This window comes from Bufo gargarizans, chromosome 10, assembly GCF_014858855.1.
Source record: "Bufo gargarizans isolate SCDJY-AF-19 chromosome 10, ASM1485885v1, whole genome shotgun sequence".
NCBI classification, from domain to species: Eukaryota; Metazoa; Chordata; class Amphibia; order Anura; family Bufonidae; genus Bufo; species Bufo gargarizans.
Genome location: NC_058089.1, coordinates 119,725,161 through 119,752,696, shown reverse-complemented (window position 1 = coordinate 119,752,696; position 27,536 = coordinate 119,725,161). Strand labels below are relative to the sequence as shown.

The following is a 27,536-nucleotide window of genomic DNA, read 5'->3' as shown; positions in this document are numbered from 1 at the left end:
CTTCAGTGTCACCTACAGTGATCATGGGGAGCTGTAGTTTTGTGCCTCTATTATCCCCTTCCTTAGGTGTTAGAGCGAGTTTGGAAAATATGTCTGTCAGGGGTTGCATTATTCCAGGTACTCTAGGGGTGGAGGTTGCCAGGGGCGTTCCATGTTCTAAACTGTCTGCCTCTATCTGTGTTTCAGTTCTCCTACTGTATTCTTCCTGAGCTCTGGTTTCCCAGTCCTTCCTCACCCTCCTGTACTCTTGTCTTAGTTTTTCTATCTCGGTCAGCAGCTGGTCCTTTTTGTTAGTTACAGCTCTGGTTTTCCCACATTCTCCTCCCAGAATACCCTTCAATTCATCCATCTGTTCCTCACTAGGGAGGTCAGTATTATCGGGGTTCTCGTGATCATATATAACGGGAAAGACATTCTGAAGGGGAAGTTGTTTAATGTAGACTATGTCTATCCTTAGTTTATCCCTCAGTTGGGTCAACTCCTGTACATAAATGTCCATACTTTTTCTATATTCCTTTCTCCTTTCCTGAGCCTGTTTGACTTGTGGAGCCACATCTTTTTGTTCCCTAAGTGCTGCTGCCACTATAACTGCAGTATTCACAAGGGAATCTCTATCCCCCAAATCCGGGTACAGTCCGGTTCTCTTTTGGTTTTCACCAGAAAATAATAATAATTCTGGTGCGGTTGCTTGTTTTGGACAGGGGACCTTATCATAAGGGTCTTGTAGCATGTCCTCCGTAGAGACAGCTGGGAGTGTTGCCTTTTCTGGTTCTAATACCGTCACATCATATGCCGGTGGTTTATCTGGTAAGGAGGGCAGAATTTCTGACCATGGAACTTCTTCCTCTTTACTCACTGTCCCCCTATCCTGTTTTAAGTATATGTGATGGGTTGGTGGAAATCTCTTCCTATACTCTTTTAATGCTTTCTCCCATTTTTTAAAACATGTTTTCATATAATTTTCATCCCAGGCACCGGCTGGATAGTTATATTTAGGGTGAAGCCCCACCATTTTTTTAACCTCCTCCCAGTCCCCTTCATTGCGAGGACCTACATTGCTGATCTGCGTAATACACAGTTGCTGACTACGGTCACAGATATTTACCCAAAATGGATCAGTTACACTAATCCCACAGGTGCCTGACACAAAATGTAACGGTGTGGGTCTGGTCTCTGGCTCACCATCCAGATCCTTTCCCACGCCGTTACCCATAATGTTTATTGCGATTGACAATGAACTCTATATATATATATTTGAGCAGCAAACAGTGAGGTGGAAATAGCAGCGTAGAAATAGCAGCAAGTAATTGTGTTAGTACTGTTATGTTGAGGATCAATTAAGCCAGCACAATCAGATTTTCCACCAGTACAATATTCTTATAACACGTGTAAAATATCTAATATGGGCAACACCATTTATGGATTTAATAGACTGCAGTAATCAATGTCACCTTCCAAGTTATAACCGTACAGTTATGTTCTTTAAACAATTCACTCCACAGACAATCCTAGTGAGTTAGAAACCAACATCTGCATTGAGATGTATGCGTTTCCCTCACTGTTTCCTTTGTATCATATGTATTCCTTTACATATATTCCTGGTACCTTGTTTCCTTGTTTCACATAAATCCAGAGTTATCCTTTAACTCATTCACATATATCCGGAGTTATCCTGTAACTCAATAAACCGTCAAGTGAGACTAATTCCCACTTGTAAAATCCCTGCCAACGTCCGAAGAGACTAATTCTACATTCGGAAAATTCCCTGCCATCAATATGATGTATGTTCCTGGAACAACATCCCCTGCCAACCACTGTGCCTATAGGAGACGCCGCTCCTATCAGGATACGCAGAACACTGAGTGCTGCCTCGTGTCTGTCCCACAGTCATATGAACACTAAACTAACCTATCAACTAACCTGCCATCCAGTATACATCAGATATTCACCGTATCCAGGAGAGAAACATTCCAACCAACATAAATAGTGGCAGAAATTATTACTCACCTGGATAGTCAGTGAACCATCCTCTGCTACCAATTGAAAGGGCCCCTGGTTTGTCTGTGGGTGAATCACCGGCCGGACAACCACTGAAGACCAATACACATTGATAGGTTTAAAATGGCTGCCCCTTTATTTTGACATCGTAGACAATTTATAGCTTCAAACCACAAAATTAGCGTATACCTCCCCCATGTCTAGTCCAATCAGGTAGCGAATTGATAAATTTTCCCTTTATACAGCCAAAGTAAAAAAGTCATGATAATTTCTCAGAAACAAGGTACATATGTGACGCATTTATAATTCTTAGAATTTAGATATCTAACCACCATGTTTGTCGACCTTCGCTTTGTTCAAATATTTCGCGGAATTATCTTTGTTTATTTTGTACCAACATTTATCTGATAAAACGTCCTTCACAAAAGGTGAACGTCAATATACAAGATGCTTATATAACCAGTATTATAGCAAGTGTAAAATATATGTCTAATGCACATATTAGATATAAGTGTAAAAAGGTATATATGTATATATGCATATATATGTTTCTGCAGCTATGATGTCATGCATTCAGCAATTCTCTCTCCAGATACCTTCATCATAAATGTGGCATTCTTTTGCAAAGCATGCATATCTCTTTCTAGCCATGCGGTTTTGAGCTTCAGACAGCCATTTCCTGTTAGCTTGTGTTACTAGACCTTGTTGTTACTTCCTTTAAAGAAGAACTCTGTATACTTTAATACAAGCATATAAGGCTGAATTAATACATATATGTGAACGTGTGTGGATACAGACATAATTTCCTTACACCTTCCGCGCTTCAGCATCTGTTATTGGGGCTACTAGTTGAGTTGACTGGGACTGGGTGATATTAGGGAGATGTAGGGATGAAAGAAATTTTTCCGTGGCGTCCGTGAGGGTATTGAGCGACTGATTCGAGGGGGGTGGAAGATTGTAGAGCTCCTTATAAAAGGTGCTAAAGGCCATCGCAATGTCAGGGGTGGACTTCAGGTGAGTTCCTTTAGCATCTTTGATAGCAGAGATAAAAGAATCAGAATGTTGTTTTTTAACCAGCGCTGCCATAAGTTTGTTCCCCTTATCGCCATGAGCGTACGATTTAAATCTAGAGCGTAAGAGCAGTTTGGCTGATGTAACATTTAGTAAGTTCTTAAGCTTAGTTCTAGCATCACTAAGTTCAGTGGCACAACTAAGTGCCTGTGATTGTTTGTGCGTAAGTTCGAGCGACTCAATTTGGGACATAAGGGTGGCAATGGCTTGAGCACGTTGTTTTTTAACATGGGAGCCGAGGGCGATAAGTTCACCTCGGATCACCGCTTTATGGGTCTCCCATACAATCGGTGGCGAGGGAGGTGTGGGACCTGCGTTATTCCGTTGGAAGAACTCTGTCAGAGAGGAAGCTAGCTTCTGGGAGTTGGCTTGATCTAAGATGAGGGTGTCATTGAGTCGCCAATTCCATTCCCTTTTTGGAAGAGAGGTCAAGGTGAAATGTATAAAAATTGGGGAGTGATCTGACAAAGTAATATTACCTATTTTGGCGTGTAGGAGCAGTTGGGCATGTTTGGAGGATAAGAAGAGGTGATCCAGTCTATGGTATGAGGACCTGGCATGGGAAAAGAAGGTATAATCCCTACCAGAGGGGTTTAGAGTGCGCCATGCGTCAAACACACCTAATTTTTTCAGGGCCAATTTCAAACGCCTCAAACGTATGTGCGTAATAGCTGACTTTCCGGAGGAGGAGTCTAAGCTAGGATCAAGGGAAACATTAAAATCTCCCCCTAAAATTACAATGCCCTCCTTGAAGGAGGATAGGAGCGTGAGGGTCTGAATCAGCCATTGGACCTGTCCCCTATTTGGAGCGTAGACGTTAGCTAGCGTGATCTGAGTGTCAGCAATTACGCCCTTCACAAACAAGTACCGACCATCTGGGTCCGAGGAAGAAGCCGAGACTACGAAGGGTAGTTGCTTGTGAATGGCGATGCTAACACCTCTGCTAGCCGAGCCATGTGTGCTGTGGTACCATTGTGAGAATTTTTTGGGTGGAAGATTAGGTATCTTACCCGACCGGAAGTGGGTCTCTTGGAAGAATGCTATGGAGACTTTGTCTTTCTGCAGTAGAGATAGGATTTGCGACCTCTTACATGGCTCATTCAGACCTCTCACGTTGAAAGAGGAAACTATGACTTCAGCCATCTCCGGGCGGTGGTTGGGTACGTTGCATGTCATCAGTGGTAGACCAATCAAGCGTGGAAGAAGGAGGGAAAGACACTGTAGGAGAAGGGAAGACACAGACAAAATGAACAAAACTTCTGCAAATAAAATAACAGAAAGTAAAATGCAAAAACCAGCATAAAACACAGAAAAATGAAAGCTCCACAGGGCGCCCGGTGGTGAAACGATCCATTTGCATAACGGCGGACAGCCGGGATCTACCGGGCGGGGGGTCTCGTGGAGCCCTTAGGGGCCAGAAGGAGGCCATCAGGGGGTAGGGTCGTGAACCGGGTTAGACGCTGGTTAAACCCCAGCTTCTCGGGGGGAGGGGGGAAAAGTAATGCGAACCATAAAACGTAGCATAAACAAGGTCCCAAAGAGAACGAAAAGGGAAAGTCTCTTTCATGCTGTAACAAGGGACGCCATCTGGGTGACATCAGGGGTCACAGGCCGGGTGACCAGCGAAGGCAGTGCCCTTTTATTGGGCTGTAGAGTTGATTCGTGTCCCATATGCGACATATCATCTCAGCGGTGCGGAGGAAACTCGGAAGTGGCGGGGAGATGGCGTTCCCGGTTAGGTCTGGTAGCTTTACCCGAGGTGGCAGTATTCCACTGGTCCGAGCTTGGAGGCGAGGGTATCGGCACTCCCTGATCGGCAGGCATCCAGGACGGTATCTCCAGCGGTGAAATACCCAGGTGAACCCAGGCAGCGTTTAGATCCTGAGGGGAGCGTATAGTAATCTGTCTCCCGTTCTTCATAACGGCCAGGCCGAATGGGTAAAGCCATCTGAACTGGATGGCAGAGGCCTTGAGAGCTTCTAGGAGTGGCCGGAGAATTCGGCGTTTCGTCAGCGTAGTAGGAGCCAGGTCTTGAAAAAACAAGATCGGTGTGCCTTCAAATCTCAAGCTGTCTGCTTCTCCACTTGCCTTCAGCAGAGCCGCAGTGTCCACAAAACTTAGAAGGCCACAAACATCATCTCTCGGCGGCTCAGAGCCTTTAGGTTTAGGTCTCAAAGCTCTGTGTATCCTCTCAATTGTGATTTTCGCAGCTCTGTCCGTTCCCAAAAGATTCGCAAAAATTTCGCATGCGATTTTTTTCCAGAGCTTCCGATGCGAATGATTCAGGCAGGCCCCGGATGCGAATATTTCGCCTGCGGCTGCGATTTTCTTGATCCTCGATGCGCAGCAAAGCATCATTAAGTAAGTCTTTTTGCGAATTTAATACTGCGCATATTTCTCCCTCGTGGCGAATAATCGCATCATGCGAATTTTCTAAGTCCGCCACCCGCTGCCCCATGCTGCGCAGATCTACCTTGATCTCTGCTAGGTCTTGTCTCAGGGGAGCCAGAGCGGCGTCCAGGACCTCCCGAAGTGCTGTCTTAGATAAAGTTCCACTCCGTTTTCGGGCTTTGTAATCCGAGATGTCAGAAGCGCTTCCTGCTTCAGAATAATCTTCTCCCTCAGAATGCTGAGAGGCAGCCGGCGCCATCTTGGGTGTCTCAGCTCCACGGGCCTTGGGCTGCTTTTTCAGGTATTGCTCCATGTCTGGCTGCTTGGAGCGGACCCGGGTGGTCTCTAAAGGGTCCTTGCTGCGGTCTCTCCCCGTTTTGACCATTTGTGCAGGTAAAAAAGTGCTTTTAATGGGGTTAATCACCAGCTAGCCGGAGGAGCTCAGCAACAGGCAGCCATCCAGGAAGGCAGCCAAGCTCCGCCCCCATAGTAGTTATATTCCTGTACATAGGAGCAGTATTATAGTAGTTATATTCTTGTACATAGGAGACAGTATTATAGTAGTTATATTCTTGTACATAGGAGCAGTATTATAGTAGTTATATTCTTGTACATAGGAGCAGTATTATAGTAGTTATATTCCTGTACATAGGAGGCAGTATTATAGTAGTTATATTCTTGTATATAGGAGCAGTATTATAGTAGTTATATTCCTGTACATAGGAGCAGTATTATAGTAGTTATATTCTTGTACATAGGAGCAGTATTATAGTAATTATATTCCTGTACATAGGAGCAGTATTATAGTAGTTATATTCTTGTACATAGAAGCAGTATTATAGTAGTTATATTCTTGTACATAGGAGGCAGTATTATAGTAATTATATTCTTGTACATAGGAGCAGTATTATAGTAGTTATATTCTTGTACATAGGAGCAGTATTATAGTAGTTATATTCTTGTACATAGGAGGCAGTATTATAGTAGTTATATTCTTGTAAATAGGAGCAGTATTATAGTAGTTATATTCTTGTACATAGGAGCAGTATTATAGTAGTTATATTCTTGTACGTAGGAGCAGTATTATAGTAGTTATATTCTTGTACGTAGGAGCAGTATTATAGTAGTTATATTCTTGTACGTAGGAGCAGTATTATAGTAGTTATATTCTTGTACATAGGAGCAGTATTATAGTAGTTATATTCTTGTACATAGGAGCAGTATTATAGCAATTATATACTTGTACATAGGGGCAGTATGTTGGTAGTTATATTCTTGTGTACAGTGGATACATTGTATAAATCTGTGGGGTTGTAGAGATTAGTCTAATCGATTAATTCAGAAAGATCTGTGTATTTGGGCATGTGATCATTTTTATGGTATTGAGTATATGGGACGGCTCGCCCTATATCAGGGATGATTCGGTGCTCCAACTAAAATTGATGCGCCCAAATCAATAATCATAAGGTTATGTAAAAATGTAGAAGGGCACTCTGCAATCAGAGTCGCACTGAAATGTAGCGAGGTCTAAAATCATGCGATTTATTAAACAGATGTCTGAAATCATGCGATAATTATTGCCTAAAACAAAATGACCTAAAACCAATGGATAAGACAATGAATGAATTATATGCTGATAGTTCCACTGAGATGTCCAATATTACTTAAAACCCACAGCTGGAGAAATCCTAAAAGTCAAATAGCACATCCAACCTTAGACCATAAATTGTGCGCGCACAAAGATTTTCGATTATAACGTATCGTAAGCTGGAGTTTTGATATAAGGTACGTACAAAATCGTATGTTGGAATCAGTCCATGCTATAATTGTGGCGTCCCACGTTTTCGTATAGTAGCATAATCGACAAAGTAATGTACATAGAATCTGTACTTCTCTTTCTGTGTGTGGTCTTATTCAGCCGTCCGCTGATAGTCTTATTGCTGCTGCAGAGACTGTTGTGGAGTGTGGTAAGTTTCTTATTCAGCGTCCCACATGTCTCGGACTATAGTCTCGGCATCCCACGTGTCTCCACCTTCGATTACGAATTCGGTAAACGAATTTGGAGTCCCACATATTAAACTGATCTTTTTTCGGGTACAGCAAACCACCGTTTACCTCTTCCTTGATCCTATGGGCGTTCTTCTCCAGAATCTGTCTTTTAGAAATACCCAAATCTACTACAAAGTAATGTATGCTGGCAGTGCGATATATTCACAGCAGATGTGCGGCTTCCGGCCATGTGTTCCTGCGCATCAGGATATAGAACCATGTTCAGATGGTCCTCCTAACAAACAGGAGTCCTCTGAGTGGTAGTGCCCAGCTGTTGCAAACTATAACTCCCAGCATGCCTTGACAGTCTTTAGCTATCGGGGCATGCTGGGAGTTGGTTTTGCAACAGATGGAGAATGCAGGTTGGAAACTACTGTATAGTCAGAGCAGACAGTCGCTCCGAAGAACATTTCATGCTCTAGAGGATTTCTATTGAGGTAATATTTAATAAAATTCCAGCAGCTTCCTTGGGTTCGGCCATGCAAAGCAGAATCCAAACTTCTGCTGTAGATTACACCCTATGCATTGTAAAAGGTTGGAATCCACGGTGGAAATCATCTACAGGCTGCTCTGTGGTGGCACCGCCAAACCCGGTCAGTCGCTGGTCACCGGGAAACGTAGTGTCCTGACTGCCTGTTGGGTTCAGAGGATTGGAGTCCAGCATCAGTGAGGTAGTGAATTCGTGTAGTGCTAGTTGGAGTCACCTGCGCATGTGCTGCTACTGGTGGCAGAGACTGAATTACATTGGAAGCCATGGGCTGAGAGAGTACCTGGCCAGAGTTGGACTGAACTGTGGACAGTGGCTTCCCTGAGGCCTATTAAAGCTATTCCTTCTAGAAAGGCTGTAATGTGTGCTATGCACGCCGCTTGTTCAGTGGCCTGGGAGGAGCCAGAGTGGAGGATGAGAGTGGTTAGTGTCTCTGGCTGTCCCAGTCAATTACTTCGGCTCTCCTCGCCATGTTGCTTCCTTGGGCCATGCACTGAAAGGAGGGAGCCCCCTTTCTTCCCTAGGGGTTAGGGGCACACTCTGGTTCTAGGGCTCCTGGTAGCTGGGGAGCCCTTGATGAGTGTCTGTATGGATGCAAGGCAGGGCATGTGGAGGATAATAGTCAGTGTATGTTGTAAGAATAAACGTCTCTTTGGCTACTTTCACACTAGCGTTCAGGGCTTCGCTTGTGAGTTCTGTTTGAAGGCTCTCACAATGGCTTCTCTGTTTGAAGGCTCTGGATCCGTCCAGCCCTAATGCATTCTGAGTGGATGCGGATCCGCTCAGAATGCACCAGTCTGGCACCGTCTGTCCTCCGCTCAGCAGGCGGACACCCGAACGCGTTCGGGAGTCCGCCTGGCCGTGCGGAGGCAAACAGATCCGTCCAGAGTTACAATGGAAGTCAATGGGGGCGGATCTGTTCGAAGGTGACACAATATGGTGCATTTTTCAAACTGATCCGCCCCCCCATTAACTTTCAATGTAAAGTCTGGACGGATCCGTCTGAATACAAATTGTGCTTAGACTTTTTTAGTAAAATATAATGCAGACGGGTCCGTCTGAACGGATACCATCGTTTGCATTATAGGAGCGCATCCGTCTGTACAAATACCAGACGGATCCGCTCCGAACACAAGTGTGAAAGTAGCCTAAACTGTACTGCAAAATAGTAATTATATACCCAACTATAGCTAAAACACTGTTCCAACTGTACACCGTGCAGTTCTCTCCCAGTAACAAGTAAGGATGGGAGTTACGGCCCTCTTTGTACACTTTCCTGCTAAAGTTTCTCTCAGTAGAATCTATGGCGGGCAATAGTACTCTTGCATTATTAGCTGCCTGTAGTGTCCACTGCAGGATACAGGGTTTTGAAGGCACGTCTTGCTAGGTCACATGAGTGTGAAGCATATTTTAACTGTCTCCCACAGCAGCAAAGTCTGAATGGCTGTAGTAGCAGGTTTCCTTGAGGACTCCAGTGCTTGGCCATGCAGATCTCCTCTTCCTCTCCTATGTCTTTCTCCTTCTGCAGATCTTGCAATGATATGTTAGTTTAGTTTCTGAAGCTTTCTAGGCCTGAGAAGAGGAAGCACATGGCACAGCTTCTGCAGTGAGCCGGGGCGTGGTACAGTGGCCAACTATGCAGTGGGTCAGGATAGATGTATAGAAGTCTATGGTTTGTTTGTGACGCCAATTGCAATGTGCGCAGGATACTGTTGCAGGGCCCTTTTAAGATGTAATAACCCACGTACCAGGTGAGGAATGCCAGAGGGGGGATAGTGTCTCTGTGTAAGGTCAACAGTGTCTCCTACCTGGGTACGGCTGGACTCCTGGATCCTGGCTCACTTGCAATAAAATGAGTGTTGCTAGTAGGAGTAATTGAGGAACTTGGTAGCAGTAAATGAGATCCAAACCTGTGATATAATTCAACTTGTCTTTACTTAATGCAGCATTAATCCACAGGAGTTACAGCAATAGTCCTTTAGGTCCCAGCAGGTATTGGCAATATGTGGCAGGGATCAATATCTCTTCTGCTTATCATATGCCTGGAGAATCTGGCAGGTACTTATCTTCTGCTCTGTCTATCTTCTGCTTGGTGTGGGCTTGACTAGCTGAGGAGGTATTCAACATGCATGCAGCATGTAAAGCAAGCACTTAAAGGTATAGCAACACCCCTGAACTCATCCAAAGGGTAATCCACACCAGCTATGTAACTGAAAGGATACAGCTCTACTCTGTAAAGGGAGTCTGCTTCATTTGTACCCTCTACGGTATTACTATACTATAGTACTTCATAAGGGTCATGAGAACCTACATTTGTATTTTAGGCGGTGTTGCTCTTTAAACCTGAAAGACACCAAAATGGCAACGATGCAGATATGAGCCGAGAATGAGGGATTTGTGGGATATGTCGCTCTTAGTTTGGGCGTTCAGGTACAGATCACTTATTGAAGGCTGCAGATGGAGCTGTCGGGGTCAGTGCCACTTCTGGCTGTTCGCCATGTGCCGAGGCTCCAGGACGGTTGACCTGTCGGCATGCAGCAGATGGCTTTGGTATATTAATGTAGAGGTTGTTATAAACGGCAATGATATAACATTGTCCTCTGTTTAGGAACTGCAGACCACAAAAGGACAGTGCCGAAATATGGTGTTTATAGTCGGTGAGTCGCGGTGGGGTTTACTGGGCTCTTGTAGAAGGGCCACACTTGTGCACTTGGCGAGAAGTCAGTGGGGCAGATCTTACTAATCCTGTCCAGTTCCTAGACTGTGCAAACTTAGGCCCCATGCACAGAACTGTTTTTCGATCGCATCCGATCTGCAATTTTTTGCGGATTGGACGCGGACCAATACGTTTTAATGGGGTCGCCAAAAATGCAGATGGCACAATGAGTGCTGTCCGGATCTGTATGTCCATGTCATGGCTCTGCAAAAAAGATTATGTCCTATTCTTGTCTGTTTTGCAGACAAGGATAGGACATTTCTTCAGGAGCTGGAAATAAAATGGCGGCATGCATACGACTGGTGTTTTGCAGATCAGCAAAACTAATGCGGTCGTGCTCACCGTGAAATAAATGAGTATGTAAAGGGAGTCTGTCAGCAGGAAATTCAGTGTTATACCTGGCACCATGCTCAGCTGAATGCAGGGGCGTATTGGCCATAGACCCTACAGGGAAATTTTCCAGTGGGCTGATGCACAAGGAGCCACCCAAGCTGTCCTCAAGCCACCAGCTGGGTACATTACAATCTGGTGCTCTAAGCGTTAATTAATGCCAGGAGTATCAGGTACTTCTGTACCTTGCCAGCAGCCGCAGGTGCCTTACTGAATTCAACTGTATTGTCTTCCACAGGATGGTGATATAGTTGAATACTATGGCAAAGATGGCAGTATTTTGTGCTGCACTGAGGTATTTGGTTCTGCTGGGGCAGTAATTCATGCTGCACTGTGGCGTTTGGTACACTGGGGGGAGGGGGGGGTATTTTATGCTGCACTGTGGTATTGCTGGCCCTGCCTATTTGTATTGCCCTACCTTCTGTCAACTTGGACTGGCCTACAACATGGGGCTACTTTTAGGTTTTTTCCACGGCCACCAGGGGTGCCACACCAATGAGGCCAGGTGAGGCGATCACCTCGGGCAGCACCAGGTAGGGGCAAGAGAGGCAGCGCAAGGGCCATGGGCAATGAGCGCTTTCATTGTGGCCAAGGGGTTAGGTTAAGAAATTGGCATGGGGGGACGGCTTTTCAGTTTTCGCCTCAGGCAGCAGAAAGGGTAGGTGCACCCCTGACGGCCACTTTAAGTTCCCAGTCCTCCCATGGCTGAATGTATTTATCTTTAACTTGGTCATCCACTGTTTCATTCTGCAGAAAAAGGGTTCTTAATCCAGATGTAAATAAAAAGTTAAGTGCACCGTGGGTGAGACCAAGCCACGCTGTGCACCCTTGCTCTTCCAGCTTCCTTTGCCAGCTCCTCCCTCTCCTTTTTGATTGACATAACCAGGTTTCTACATAGTCCTCTTGCCTGGCCTTGTCAATCAAGAAAGAGGGGGACTGGCTGGCAGAGGAAGCAGGAAGACAGAGGGTGCACAGAGTGGCTTGGTCTCACCCTCGGTGCACTTAACTGCTAATTTGCATGTGGATTTAAAGAACTTCTCCCGACAGGAGCAGCGGATCACCAAGTGAAAGGCATCATTATGTTCGGCTGAGCTAGCTCTGCAAGGCACGGTGCCTAGGGATGGGGCTTAAATGTCCAAGAATGTTGGTAAGTATGGAACAGTAGTCTAGCAGTAGGACTCCCAAAAGGCAAGTCTGCCTTTGAAGTTCCTCCTCGTCACATCTGCAAAATATTTCATAGCTTTCAATAACGACTTGCCAACAAAACCATTTGGAATAAATTAAATATGTACAACGGTCTTAAATGCAATAAAATGCCCCAAAAATTTAAATTTATATCAAATCGGGGACCTCAAGGACCATAAAGGAAGATAGCAGATGAGTTGGCCATAAATACCCAGATTACCGTTTGGGAGGATGAGAAGATTCCCCTTAGTATTCAAAGGGAGATACCAGCAGCTCATAAAGGCGTATCTGCTTACAAATGGTACTGGATAGGGAATAACAGATCGATGGGACTGATTGCTGGGACCGCTATTGATCACAAGAATTGGGGATCTTGTGTTCCCCCGTTTTGAATGTAAAGGTTGAGTATGCGCTGGACATGGCACGCCAGCTCACAAGTTAGCCTAAGGGTGCCAGGATACGGCAGCAGGAGGCACAAGGTGGTGTACTGGTTTCCATGGGTTGAAGCTGTGAAGAGACTCTTTGGTGACATGGGTAGACCTTAAGGAGGTCCTACAGAGACATAATTTTTGCATTACTGCCCTTGAATCATGAAAGTCCAGTAGACATTTGCCTGAGGATGAAGAAGTGGAAGAGTAATTTTGGCGAGACGCAAGAGTGACCATTGCCACTGTTGCCCTGCAAGTTGTACCATAGTTGTGCAACATTTAATGGATTGCTTACATGAGAAAATGGCTGTGTGAACCCAAACTGTTAGCTGGGCCGCCAGTGAGACCATATATTTTTTCCATGTTGGCAGTAAAGATGACGTTAACTGCAGAGACGGTCTGTGTCCTACAACCACAACTCCACCAAGTGCACATGGTAGATTTGGGGAGCTGTCCTGTCCTTACAGTTTTGATAGGCCTATTGCCCTAAGTTGTGTATTTCGGGTCCTAAAACTTAGCAAGGCCCAACCGTAACAGTGCCCATGAAGTTCCTTGTAGACCACGTTGCGTACTACAGATGACTTGCTGCTGGAGTTATAGGTTCAGGAATGGCCTTCATCGTTGGTGGTTAGTTCTGTACTGCACATTTTCGGTGTGTCCCAGTCCCCCACTTTGCCCAGTAAAAAAAAATTCTGTTGGATATCACACTGGGGATTGTTCAGCTGTGAAGCTCCCTCACCTGTAGCGCACATCAGGTGTTTTGCTGCCACAGTCATTCTCATTGTGGCGTACTTCAAATTTATGTCCAGGTATTGGCAAAACACTAATGACCTCTGGTCTGGCTGTCCAAAAGCCATCAGTCTTGTGGGTAATGTGGACAGCTGCGTTCGGAGGAATGTGATTGAGTTTGGGTCTACAGAGACCTTGGAGGTGGAACTTCAGATGAGGAATCGGATCACCTCTGGCACAAAACCGGTGTTCAACACAAATGCACAAACTTATTTTTTTATTTTTCTCTGTCAGCCGCAGGAACGTTCAGTACAAAATGAAAGATTTGTAATTGCAGACTTAGCTGCACGGCTTTCCTTGGGAAATCATAAAATAGTGAGCACAAGACGATTTATGCTGCTCATCTCAGCCAGGCCACCAGAGTCTCCATGCGCCTGCCTCGGCAAACATATATCTTGCTGCTTTGCCTTTTAAGTAATTATGAAGTTTCTTTACGCTGCAAGCAATCATTATAAAGGATGAACTGAGCAGGTTGCATTATTGCCTCTTTTATGGGAAAACATATGTCTGAATGTATTTCAGTACATCAGGATGGAGGATAGGAAGATTAGACAGCGAGAGATAAAATGTCTCATCTCCCTGCTCGGTCTCCGGTGCCTCCACATGGTGTATCTCGTACCACCCAACTGTCTTTATCTTGTGCTTCCCTTGTGGCAGGCACTATGAAGTGCCTTTTGCGCTGTAGCATTAGAAGAATTCTGATATCTCTGACTTTTAGTCTAACCAGACTGTGTTACTCTGTAATTCCTCTAGCGCCTTTCTATGGAAACAGTAGGTGTAAAGAGCACACCAAATGCTTGAAATAACTTCTTTATTAACGTCAACTTTTCTTCATATATAACACTGCGCCACTGCAGCAGATAGTCCATGTGAATAACACGTGTTGTAAAGATATCACAAGATGGCGGTATGCATAAGACGGTGGTTCAACTGTTTAATTTTGTCATTCAACATATAAAATGGTGGCTATATTTCTCTTGAGTATATGTATTCTCACTTTAAGTTATTTATTTAAGCACTTTTTATGATCTCTGAGGTCTAACTAATAGCTCACTTGCTAAATTTGGTCGCAATTTGCAATATGCAGTTAGCAGTAACTATTTGCAGATTGGTTGAATATGATGTGGTATGGTTGTATGCTATTTGGATTACAATATGGAATTTGGATTGTGAACTTTGTAGTTTGCTATTGAAATTGGTGGAACTGTAAGTATAACTGGTTCAGTATACAGTTCTAATCACTAACAGTAGAAACATATAACTGTTTTAAATACCTATTTTGGCCTCTCTGCTTCCATAAAACACAGCTCTTAGTGGAGTGAATGTCTGTTCAGCTTCTCTGGTGAATAATTCTAGCAGCTCCTGCTAGGGAATTTCCCACAAAGGCTGTGTGTGAGGCTGGCTGTGATTGGTCGAAACTTCTGTCCAGCAACAACAGTTTAACTCTATGCTTTCTGTTTCTGCTGTGTCATTGAGCTTACCTCACATCCATATAATGAATCTTAAAGGCATATTCTCTTTTCTGCTACTGTGAACACAATATATAACAGTTATGACATCTAAACATGAAGTCACTGTAAATAAGTCTGCTTTTGTCTTTAACACACATAGGAACTGTATTAAGGTTATTGGCAGGTCTAGCTGTATAAACATATAAGCTATATTAGCAACCTAGGACAGGTCCCATCCTCTGTGCACCCTCGCTGTTGTTGCTGGGCAGAAGTTTTGACCAATCACAGCCAGCCTCACACACAGCCTTTGTGGGAAATTCACTAGCAGGAGCTGCTAGAATTATTCACCGGAGAGAAGCTGAACAGACATTCGACAGCCTCTTCGCTTCCCTCTGTGTCCCTCGTGGGCCTCTGCGCTTCCCTCTGTGTCCCTCGTGGGCCTCTGCGCTTCCCTCTGTGTCCCTAGTGGGCCTCTGCGCTTCCCTCTGTGTCCCTCGTGGGCCTCTGCGCTTCCCTCTGTGTCCCTCGTGGGCCTCTGCGCTTCCCTCTGTGTCCCTCGTGGGCCTCTGCGCTTCCCTCTGTGTCCCTCGTGGGCCAGGAGTGGACAACCTGCCATATATCTCAGTACATAAAAATATGGCATCTAGTCACTAATAGGACCCCCCACTGGACTTCTAAATCCAGAATCATTAGAGATTTAAATAAGTGACATGTTTTACAGAATCTGCTTAACTCCTCCTCCTTCAGAACATGATGCTGGAAGATCTGACTGCTTATTTCATGTGACTGTGTCCCTTTAAGCTTTCTGTAATGGTTTCATCACGACTCAAGGTCCTTTGTGGACTTTTTCCGGTCCTGTGTGCACTCACCGTTTTACAGGATTTACTTTATGGAGTTAAGTGGTGTCTCCTGCTATTGTCAGGGCTTCTTCCGATCGCTTAATCCTTAACTAAACCTTATTTACAGCACAGCATGGGCCCCGGTCAAACACTTCTCATATTTGTCACCCTGGTTAGACAACTGAAGAGCAATCGCTTAAACAGCAGGATTTCTAAAGAAAGAAACATTTTCTAAGATTAAAGGAAACAAAATCATAATAGATTGACATGGTGGAATAATGCCTACTGTCCTTGGTGCAAACCACTTAGCACTTCTTGTTGCCCTCGGTAAAGCCTTTTTAGTATACATAAAATCTACCGCTCCCGAGGCTTATTTTGCCGCAATGTGTTTTTTTGCTCCTTGGGGCTTTTTCTGACTTCATTTTGTCAACGTTATATGGATGCAACTGGAAACCAGTTCCAATGGTATCTACTTTTGGACACTGATAGACTTGTAATGATGTTGAACTAGTCACCCATGACTAGATGTCTGATAGTTGTGCAGCTCTTCATAGCCAACAGGGGTATACTTAGAGGAATGGTGCCCCATATCAGTAACCAAAATTGCCCTTTGCCACCTTTGTTGGGCAAATGGGTAAAAAACAGCCAGTTACCATGGTGCCAATTTCACCCTTACCTTGCCAACATCAGTGCCTTCACAGGTTCTCACCACCCAACAGCAAAGCGGGTGACGACAAATGTAATATGCCCTCTCTCCTAGGGTCCCATAGTAGCCGCGTGGTTTGCCTCAATGCCTGTCGGGGTATGTTCACATGGGCAAAATACTTAGCAGAAAACAAGTAGTTTGCCGTGGAATCCATGCCAGAAAGCAGAGGCTGAACCTCGAGGTCTGCATTGGGCTTATTGAATGGGGTTAATCTGTTACCACCTTGCACTGTTTCGATGGGCAAGGTTGGCAAGATACTTTAAAAAAAAATTAAAAAAAATGGGAGGCAGACTTTATTTTTTATTTTTTTCACGCTGATTCTGAAAACTTCATGTGAACATACCTTTAAATGCTAATTTTGTGGTTTTCCTTTGCTTCCTGACTGTGAAACCCTTAGAGGTCTGGAATGTACTGGATAAGGCTACATGCACGTGACCGTTGTGTTTTTTGCGGTCCGCAAATTGCGTAACTGCAAAACACGAATGGCGTCCATGTGCGTTCCGCAATTTGCGGAACGGCATGGCCAGCCATTAATAGAACTGCCTAATCTTGTCCGCAAAACGGACAAGAATAGGACAGGTTATATTTTAATTTTTTGCGGACCACGGAAAAGAGCAACGGATGCGGACAGCACCTTTTGCTGCCCCATTTAAGTTGAATGGGTCCGCATCCAAGCTGCAAAAACTGCGGCTTGGGATGCGGACCAAAACAACGGTCATGTGCATGTAGCCTAGCAGTGACAGAAATATGTCACTGTTATCCCAAACACATTCCAGAACTGTAAGGGTTACATAGCATCATAAATCAATATAATGCTATGCGACCCCGGCAGTGCTGGAAGTTCAGGCCGGGTGCTGCGCTGCGAGACACCCGCTCGTCTGAAAGGGCCCTTACAGGTGGCAGCACGGAGGGGAAGAGGTTGCACACTGCAGATCAGAGAGTGGATGGGGGAGGGCGTCTAAGGACATGGGCTTTGGTTAGGCGGAAAGCACATGCAGGATAGGTTTTTAGGAGGAAGGCAGCAGCATCCTGGACACACAGATCCAGCTGGGAGAGAAGTCTGAAGCTAGGGGCAAGTTGTAAACTGGAAATCAGGGGGTCTGAAAATGAGTGAAGGAAGGTTGCAATCTGGAAGTTTTCTTACTTTAGGTAACCATAGCACACTTATTTTTTATTTTTTATTATAATTTTAGTTTTTTGGAGTTGAAATATTCAGCCTGATATTAATTGGGTGGCCAATGTAAATTAGAACTATAGAAGTCAGAGACCTAGTGAAGAGTTATTCGCACCCTCCTTAGCACTGACTATAATGAAGCGATGTGTACGGCTGTTTGAGAAAAATACCCTTGTGGCATTCATGTGTAAAATGCTCCATTAATTCCCCTCGTGCTCCTTTCCATTTCTTAATCAATTGGCCCTAACAATAGTCATCGGCTCAGAATTATAATCTCATTTACTCCCGGCCAAGAGGAATAATTTGAAATAAATGGAATTGCGCACCCTTTAAAACCTTTATAGAGGACAGGACCTTTGACTGCGAGTCTGATCTCGCTTTATGATTTTTAATTATTCTGGTTTTCCGACGCTCACTTGGATTTTTAGCGGGTTCTAATTCCCGGGTAATTTTACTTTCTCAGTAACAATTAGCACTAATTTATCACATCCAGCACTTTGCATTATCTTATAATTGATGCATAATTAGGGAGATGTGGACATTTTTGGATTGCCGAAGTATATTGTTTTTATGGCTTTGTTTGTGTATATATAATATTGCCGTGCAAAAGTTTGGCAGGTGTGAAATGCTGCAAAGTAAGAATGCTTTCAAAAATAGAAGTGTTAATACTTTTTTGTTAATTGATTAAAATAAACTAAGGGAAAAAAAAGAGAAATCTAAATCCGATCAGTATTTGATGTGACCGCCCTTTGCCTTCAAAATTGTGTCCGTTCTTCGAGGTTCTCTGGCACGCCGTTTTTTTTAAGGAACTCCGCAGGGAGAACTAAACACAGATCTTCTGTAGATGTAGGCTTGCTCAGATCCTTTTGTCTCATCATGTAATCCCAGAGAGACCGGATGATGGTGAGATCAGGGCTCTGTGGAAGCTATGTCATCACTTCCAGGTCTCCTTATTCTTCATTACGCTGAAGATGGTTCTTAGGGCTCATGCACATGACCGTATGTATTTTGTGATCCGTGTTTGTGTGCATTCCGTATTTTGCGGAACAGAACAGCTGGCCCCTAATAGAACAGTCCAATCCTTGTCCGTAATGCGGACAATAATAGGACCCGCTATATTTTTTTTTGCGTAACGGACGAACGGAAACAGAATGCATGCAGAGTAACTTGAGATTTTTTTTTGCGGACCCGTTGAAATGAATGGTTCTGCATACAGTCGCCCCCCCCAAACTAAAAACTAAGTATCTGTCTGTATTTCTCAGCATTGAGGACATGATCAATAAAGACCAACAGAATCTAATATATAAAGCTGTGTATGTGTGTATGTACTGTATGTATGTCCGCTAAAGGAATCCGTACCGTTGCATTTACAATGACGAAATTTGGCACACAGGTACATTAGGTGTCGGGAAGGGTTTTAGATGTACCGTTCCTGAGATATTCCCAAAAAATGTATTGGCCAATAGAACTTGGTCACATGACCCTTATCAGCCAATAGAAGCTCGCAGGTCCTCCAGCCTTCACATACAGTTTTACTCCAGGTTTCCATAACAACCCAGCCATTTTTCTTCACTGCTGTAGGTGAGCTTTAAAGGAATTGTCACCAGGATAATCGCTATTGAAGTAAAGCCATGGCCTAATAGCACTTAGTACCGTATTTCATGATGTGCCTTTGTTCCAGCAATAGATGTTTTTATCCTCTGAAAATCCAGTTTATTTGGTATGCAAATGAGCCAGTAAGGTACCCAGAGGGGCGTCACTCTTGCAGGAAGGAGCCCAGACACGCCCCCTGCCACAATGTGTCCACCCTCAAGACTTAAAACCCTGCCCACAGGTCCCACTAAGCCATGCCCCTGATCTGGTTAGGTCACGCCCACTCCTAATCCAACGGGGATTGAAAAAATGAAGTTAAAAATCAACTTCTAGGTCCGGATAAGCCATGCCCAGATCTGGTTAGGCCACGCCCCCTTAACTCTTCAGCTGACGGGGATTGAAAAAATGAAGGTAAAATGATCCAGACCCTGCTGCTGCAGAGGTGAAACAAGTTAAGACACCCTATGCACTCCAGACTAGTGGACACTACAGCTACTGTTGCCAGATTGTACATGCAAGCCAGAGGTCTTAGTAACAGATTTTAGCAAGAGGAATAACCAGAGGGCCATTGCTGCATCTAACTGCCTATCTCATGCTTGGACATATGGGAGGAATAGGCACTGTGTACAGGTAACTTCTAGATTTACTACAACTCCTATTGTGTACACAGTAAAGAGACTGTTAAGTTCAATCTGGCCTTGTTTGTGACTCTCCTAAGGATACTTTCACATTAGCGGCAGGGGAGTCCGGCGGGTGAACAGCCTGTCAGATCCGTCCTGCCGCTAGTTAACATGTGCCCCTGGACTGCCACTCCGTCCCCATTGACTATAATTGGGGTGGAGTTCCGGTGGCAGCACGGTGAGGGGCAGCAGGACTAAAAGTACTGCATGTCGTACTTTTAGTACAGCTGCCTCTCGCCATGCTGCCGACGGAACTGCGCCCCATTATAGTCAATGGGGACGGAGCAGCAGTCCGGGGCACAAGTTGACCTAGCGGCAGGACGGATCCGACAGGTTGTTCACTGCACTGACCCCAGGGAGTGACGGCCTGAGGGAGTACACCATGGCTCCTCATCAGGGCCACTACCACTCCCATCAGGGTCTTGCTGCAAACGCAAGTAGCTACTAAAATGGACAAGTTAGGAGAGATGGCGGCTCCTCTTTAAGGTGAAAGGCCCTGTGATCAGATTTTACTTTAATTTCCATGGCACATTATTAAAAAACCAAATGACTGTGTTTGTCTTATAGGAAATGACCCTGGAGGAGCGAATGGTGATCACCGATCTGGCGAAGTGCGACTTTACCGAAATATTTGGTTATCACAAAAGGATAACAGATGAAAGAAAAAATCGCACCAAGGAAGAAAAACTGGTAAAATACATGTAGATTGACGACTTCGCCCTTTTATTAACGTAACCAGAGGTGTATCCGTAACCATTGTACACTGGAAAGTTCTGTGACTTCCCAATACACCTTGAGCTTCAATTTCTAGGCATTTTCAGGATCTCTGTTTGCTGTCCATGAATACTCCTTTCCCATTGAGGCTGAAAATATGTCCTTGCTGCTCACCAGTGTCCATTGGACCTGATAAAGAACATTTTTATTTTTTATTTTTAAGCCTTTGAATTTAAACAAGAATTTTCCCATCACTTACAGCAAGCAGAGATATTGAAAGTATCTATAACAATTAACATAGTTCACTTAAAACTTGAAGTCCCATGTAACTAGCTCAATTGGCAGCAGTGTATGACAAGCTCATGTAAGCATTGTGCCTAGAATATATGGGCTCCTAGGAGAACCGCTCCCCCCCCACCCCCCCATACCAAATGAGCCTCAGGACCCATGTCCACCACTACTGCACAGAACGCTACAGCTACTGGAAATGCAGCACATTTCGCTTCCACCTGTCTCGGCATCACGGGACCTAAACCGTTCTGAAGATCACTTTTCAGCTTTGCCCTGTAGACTGGGACAGAGTTTTCAGAGTTGTCTCATTTAATTTCCTGTCCTCTAATGATGGTGATAAATAATGTCTATATTGAACTTTTGGAAAAGCAGAATTGTTACATTATGTACAGAAATAAGGCCCTGTATGCAGCTTCCCCCCCCCCAATTGCCTGGTCTCTAGGGGGAGGGGGGCAATACTCCATCACGTATTGCAGACTGTAATGGACTCTTCAGATTAGAAAAATGTTTTTAAGCGTCTGGTGGAAAGAATTACCAGCAAAAAGTTGTGATTTCGTTATTTCCCTTTCTGAAGATAAATGAGGGTCGGTTTTAAAGCTCCTGGAATTTGTGAATTTCCGCTGGGATGATTAATTGCTTGGATCTCGGGCAGAGCAGATATCGGCAGCCTCTGTGCACGTTCTTGCCAGCGTTGCTAAAACCTGATTAACAGTAACACCTGTCACCCAATTCCTCAGCCATGAGTCTCAGATGGTGACAAATGCCTGCGGAGGACCATTTCCAAAAAGGCAAGGGTATTAAAGGGCAAGGCCAGGCGTCTTTATATTGACGCTGCGCTGTATGTGTCATTCTGGAATGCTTAATGGCCAAAAGTGACATCTTAATGGTCTAAAACCATGGAGGCACATAGGTCCGCGTAGGAGCCGCATGCTCAGAACAATATGATTTTTTGATATGTTTTTTAATTATTTCTACTCTTAGGGGCACACTTATTAAGACTGGCGTTTTAGACGCCGGTCTTAATAAAGCCCTATAGCTGGCGGAGGATCCGCTAAAGTTTTGAACAGGCGCCGGCTTCTTCCTAACTTTGGCGTATCCAGCGCTGCTTCCGAGCTGTCTTACATTTAGACCATTTTCTATGCCTAAAAAAGGCGTAGAAAGTGATAAATGAGACGGGCCTACCACGCCATGCCCACAATTTTAGACCCGGCGTAAGCAGGGAGACGTTGCAGATAGCACCGCCATCTAAGGCTGAAATACACTTAATATAGGCGTATTTCAGTATAATAAATGACCCCCCAAAAAAATAAAAAAAATAAAAATTCAAAGGCTGATATAGCTTTCTGTGTTTAAATTTTCTCCTAAGGGTTTCGACTCTTGGGAGCTGGACACATTAAATCCAAATTTACGGTTGATGGTCCAGAAAATCTTATAAAAATCCAGAAAATCTTAGTCTGTAATGAAGCTGATGTTGGATACTGGATTTTGCTATACCTTGCCGCAGGGGTCAGCAACCTCCAGTGCTCCAGCTGTTGAGACACTACAACTCCCAGCAGGCTACATTCACTTGTATGGGCATTCTAAGAGCAACCGAGCAAGTGTGCATGTTGAGGCTTGTAGTTTCACAACTTTGGCTGCTGACCCCCGACCTTACTGTATAAACTTGCATAAAATTAGCATTTTAATGGTGTGTTGCCTCGAAGGCCAAGTCCACACCCCACAGAAGTTTTCCACTTCGGATTTGAAAATCTCCCGGGTGCTCAGTTTTTCCATGAAAAATCCCGTCTGCTGGCCTCAGGTTGTTGAACCCCTGCGGAATTTACCTGCGCAAATCTGCAGATAAAAATCTGCTGCTTTTCAGTCGTGTGGATTTGCCTTATGCTCAGGTCACATCCAGAGCTGCATTAAAAATCCAGCATATTTTAGGAACCAGGTTGCCGTCAGACATGCGACGGCTTCATTATGTTAGTCATTTGAGCTGCTGCAGTACATCGAAGGAACCGGCAGAATTGTGCGTGTGCTTTGAAAGTGAGTGGAGAAGGGACCTCAATAAAATATCACACTGTTTGGTAGGTTTCCCGTAGATTTCACTTTAGTGGTATGCTTCAACTATATTGTTAGCAATGGTGGGGAGGGGGCTCTGGAGAAATGCTGGGCTTGGGGGTACAGGGAGCATTTCCTGAGGGTTGCTGATTTATCTCCGTAAATAGAAAGTTACGGCTGCAGAAGGAATATCTGGACAGTCGCAGATTTTACACCTATGAGGTCTGGATAATCAGGATCCCATTATGTTCCTGCACTACCAGGGGCTGATTGGCTGTTTGTGGAGGAACATAAATAACTTCCACCCGCTGCTGAAGGTTTGGGGCAATGTTTACTGTAAAGTTATATATTTAATTCCGAAATCCAGTGGCCAGTGCAGTGCCTGATGGGAAAAGAAACTGCTTCACACAAGTGCGAAATAGTAAGAAAATGGCATTTAAAGGGAACCCGTCATCAACGTTATGCTGACCTCACCAAGGGCAGCATAAAATAGTGACAGAAATGCTGATCTCAGCGGTGTGTCACACATCAGCTAAAAGTAAGTGGTTGCCAAAAACCAGCATCATAATCATTGCAGCCCAGGCCTGAAAGAGTCAAATCTACCTGAGAAGAGTCCTGGTTATTATAATCTCCTGCTCTCTCGCCCATCTGCTGATGATTGGCAGTTCTCTCCTAGAGAGAAAACTCGGTAGAAGCCGGTCAGTCATCAGCAGGTGGGCAGGAGAGCAGGAATTCATGAATAACCAGGACTCTTCTCAGGTGGCCGGGACTCTTTCCCAGGCCCAGTCTGCAGGGATTGTGATGTTGGTTCTCGGCAACCACTTACTTTTAATTTTTAAATGACAGACCGCTGAAATCAACTCCCCTGTCTCTACTTTATACTGCAGTTAGTATGGGCACCATAAAGTTGATGACAGGTTCCCTTTAAGAGCAAACCAGTCACCATGAAATCCAGCCTGATCCATGCAGCGCTGAGCAGACTAAAATATTAGTTTGTGGGGACCGATTTTGTAAAAGGTGTTCTTTCTTCATGAATATTTCTGCTGGTTCCGACCTTGAGTCCAGTGGGCGGTCCTATCCGTGATAAGGACCACCCACTGGACTCCTAAGCCCAGAATGCTACAGAATCTTTTCCCATAAGAGTGTACAGTACCTCTATCTGCTAAGCGCCTCCTGATCTGTAAACGCTGCAGGTCCCCTATAATTGCTACAAATTAAGACCTACTGATATGATTGGTATTAATGGCCGATTCTGTGTGGCAAGGTTTATTTTTAGTGTTTCTTTCCTTTTTAATTCTTCCCTTTTAAAGAGGACCCGTCGCCTCTCCTGACATGTCTATTTTACTACCACTTATGGAGCATCTGTTCTTATGACTCTACGCTGGCCCCATTCCTTTGTCTACTAGAAGTTGATGAATTGTCAGCAGCTTGCAGTAAAGGTACAGGTGGGTGTTACCAGTTGGGGGGTCCTGCCACTCTGACGGCAGCAGCACTGATTGGACAGAGTCAGACACACCCACTACTGGTAACACCCATCAGTATCTTTACTGCAGACTGCTGGTAATTCATTCAGAACTTCTAGCAGGAATAATAAAGGAATGGTACAGCACAGAGTCATAACAATAGATGTTCCAGAATTGTTATTACATGGGGAATGCAAGTAGCTAATAAAACGGACATGTCAGGAGAGATCGCGTCCAGGATTGCCTTCACCCTCCTGCCACCAATGAGATCCTGCTGAAAAAGGTCTAATGATCGAAACGTCTGGGGAATACAATGTGGCTATAATGTTTTTTTTCTACTCCTGGATATGTAATACTGTACGGAAAAATAAGTGATGTTAATCTCTTTGACCATTTAAAAGAATTGCATATACTCCATCTGGAGTGCCGTGGATATTCCTACTGTCAGGAGAGGGGACAGGTGTAATGTAGTTAGTGAGCATATCCAGGCCCCTGCTCAGCAGTTATCAGGTCTGCTACCTGGTACTAGGCCACGTTCCTAAGGGCTGAGCACTGAAGACCTTCAGGAGAGGCCAGGAAGCTGGAAAACATCTATGCAGCTCAGCTCCTCTGACATTGATGTCTAAAACTAGAATTATAAAATCTTCATAGTTTAGTAAACTTTTTATGCTTCGGGCAGCTGCTGGCACCGAACCCTATACAGTGTAGTATTATGGCTCAGCTGCTCAGTTTCTCCCTCCCTACTGCCTTGGTGCGGTTCTCCTCCGCCCTGCCTGGCTACCATTTTGCCCTGGCCCAGCGGGTACTCCCAACTTTTTGGGATGAGGCTTCGTCAACAGTGATTAACATGCAGCTCCTCCTTCCTCAAATTTCCTTTTAAAAGATGTTCTGCAGCAACTGGATAATACTCCCCGGCTCCTGCAGAAACGTTGACAGATCCCATTCTCCAAAGCTTTCCCATTTCTCTTCTAAAAGAGGTTCTGAAGCAGCTGGATTTTCTATCATTAACACACAAGGTATTATTTACAACATATAATTTTTCAGGAGGGGTTGTAATCTCATGCTAGCGTGCACAGGGATGTAACAGGTCCAGATTAGCTTGCAGTTTCATCGGGGGCCCTGGTGCCTGAAGGGTCCGAAAGAACCATTAATTCACAGGACATGTGTGCAGAGGTAGAAGTCGCATCCAAGCCCGAAGGCACCCAGAAGACCCTTCTGCTGTATATGAGGAGGCAGGTACTAATATATAACGTGTGGTAGTTGGGAGCCGGCGTTTTAGATCCTGAGATTACACGAATAAATATATATTAGGGACCGGATATTCATGCAGTGCCGTGATATATCACTGGACTATGCTGCACATTGCTCAGATGTTGTTGTTTTTCCCCCTTTAGATATTAAAGTTACAAATCTTCCTCTTATTTTATTTTTAATCACTTGGCAGAAACTGAAGGAAGAAAACTCCAAGCTCGTGGAGGAATTTGGCTTCTGTATCATGGATCACCACAGGGAAAGGATCGGAAACTTTAAAATTGAGCCCCCAAGTTTGTTCCGCGGGAGAGGTGACCACCCTAAGCAGGGTATGCTGAAGAAGCGCATTTTACCTGAAGATGTGATCATCAACTGCAGCAAGTAAGTGGGTTCCGGTGGAGTAGAGCAATGGTCACCGTCAAGTCTTCTAAGCGGAGGCGGCAGTTTCTGAGACTCTGATCTGCCTCATAATGGGGGTCCTGGTGATGTCCATATGCTCTATTAAGATGTATATGTGTAAGGGAGGCCAAAGGTTGTCCATCCAACTTCTCGATCCACAGGCTCTAAACAGTGGAGGACAAATCTTTGTCCAGTGTGTGTGCCTCTGCTACATTCATCTCTATGGGACTGGGAAAGAGGATCATTGTATAGCTGTCATCGCCATGGGGTTGAAGGGGACAACAAAGCGCATACTTCAACTCCAATCTCCTGGTCGTGGGGGTCCCAGCAGTCAGACCCCCAGAGGGTTCTTCTCCAGTTGCAGATTTCTCTTGGAACCCCTCTACAGATCAGTCCCACATTTTGCCCCCCTTTCATTCACTCAATGCTTTAACACGTTGTTTGGCATGGGCAACTTTTCTTCCTTTAGCCTCATTCAGACGGCCGCCTTTCACCCGGGAGTCTAATTAGCTTTAGTTAGTTGTGATTTAGGCCGGCTGTAATAGTCACTAAAAACATAGCCGTCTGAATGAGGCCAAAGAGAAGTGAGATTGCAGTTGTATCCCACGCCACAGCACCTCTCCGGAAATGGTTTCCAGGCTGCAGGGGTTTTCTGAGCCCCCTGGATCCATTTGGAGACCACCTTGTAGAGCCCACTCTGCATAGAAAGAAAATGGGCGCTGCCAAACAATAGGGGATGAAGAAATAGGGTAATAAAAATGGCTGCAAAATAAGAGGGTAAAACCAAGGGCTATATTAAGAATGTGTGTTTTTTCACCCTGGTTTAGGTTACTGTCAGGCATTGTAACTCTTGCCACAAACTATGGAGGAAGGGGGGGGGGGGGGATAAGGGGCTTCACGGGGTCTTACTCATTAATTACTGCCTGATCAACCAAACATTGTACAAATGCATTTTAGCAAATGATTGTTGGTAAGAGCCAACACGTACCCAAGGTAGACGTTCATTCTGTCGTTTTCCAAACCACCTATTATCAGTGATCGGCAACCTTTGACACTCCAGCTGCTGTGAAACTACAATTCCCAGCATGCTCCATTCATTTCTATAATGAAGAGGGTTTTGCTATGGCGCAAATTCACTGGTAGAGGCGGTCTTGATGTCAAATCGAATTCTTCTTTATTTGAAGATGGCACGTGAATAAAAACGCGTTTCGGGGACAAACAGTTCCCCTTCATCAGGTTTTTCCATTCATTTCTATGTGAGTTCTTAGAAGAGCAAGTATGCATGCTGGGAGTTGTAGTTTCTCAACAGCTGGTGTGTTGCAGGTTGTCTATCATCTTAGCTGGGAATAGCTAGGCTTTCTTCAAAGGGGCATTTTCATACTGTCTGTATACCAATCTTGGGTGGCTGGATTAATAGAAACTGCCAAG

The 27,536-nt window shown here is 44.7% G+C and overlaps 1 protein-coding gene across 1 annotated transcript in view; it reads left to right on the top strand.

The window, feature by feature from the left end:
• Nucleotides 1-27,536, top strand: part of LOC122920116 (DNA topoisomerase I, mitochondrial-like) — an 86,503-nt gene that overhangs the window by 33,022 nt on the left and 25,945 nt on the right. Inside the window, exons 8-9 of the mRNA XM_044269326.1 lie at nt 20,515-20,637; nt 25,903-26,090. Of these exons, the coding sequence (XP_044125261.1) occupies nt 20,515-20,637; nt 25,903-26,090 (311 nt within the window). The remainder of the gene's footprint in view (nt 1-20,514; nt 20,638-25,902; nt 26,091-27,536) is intronic.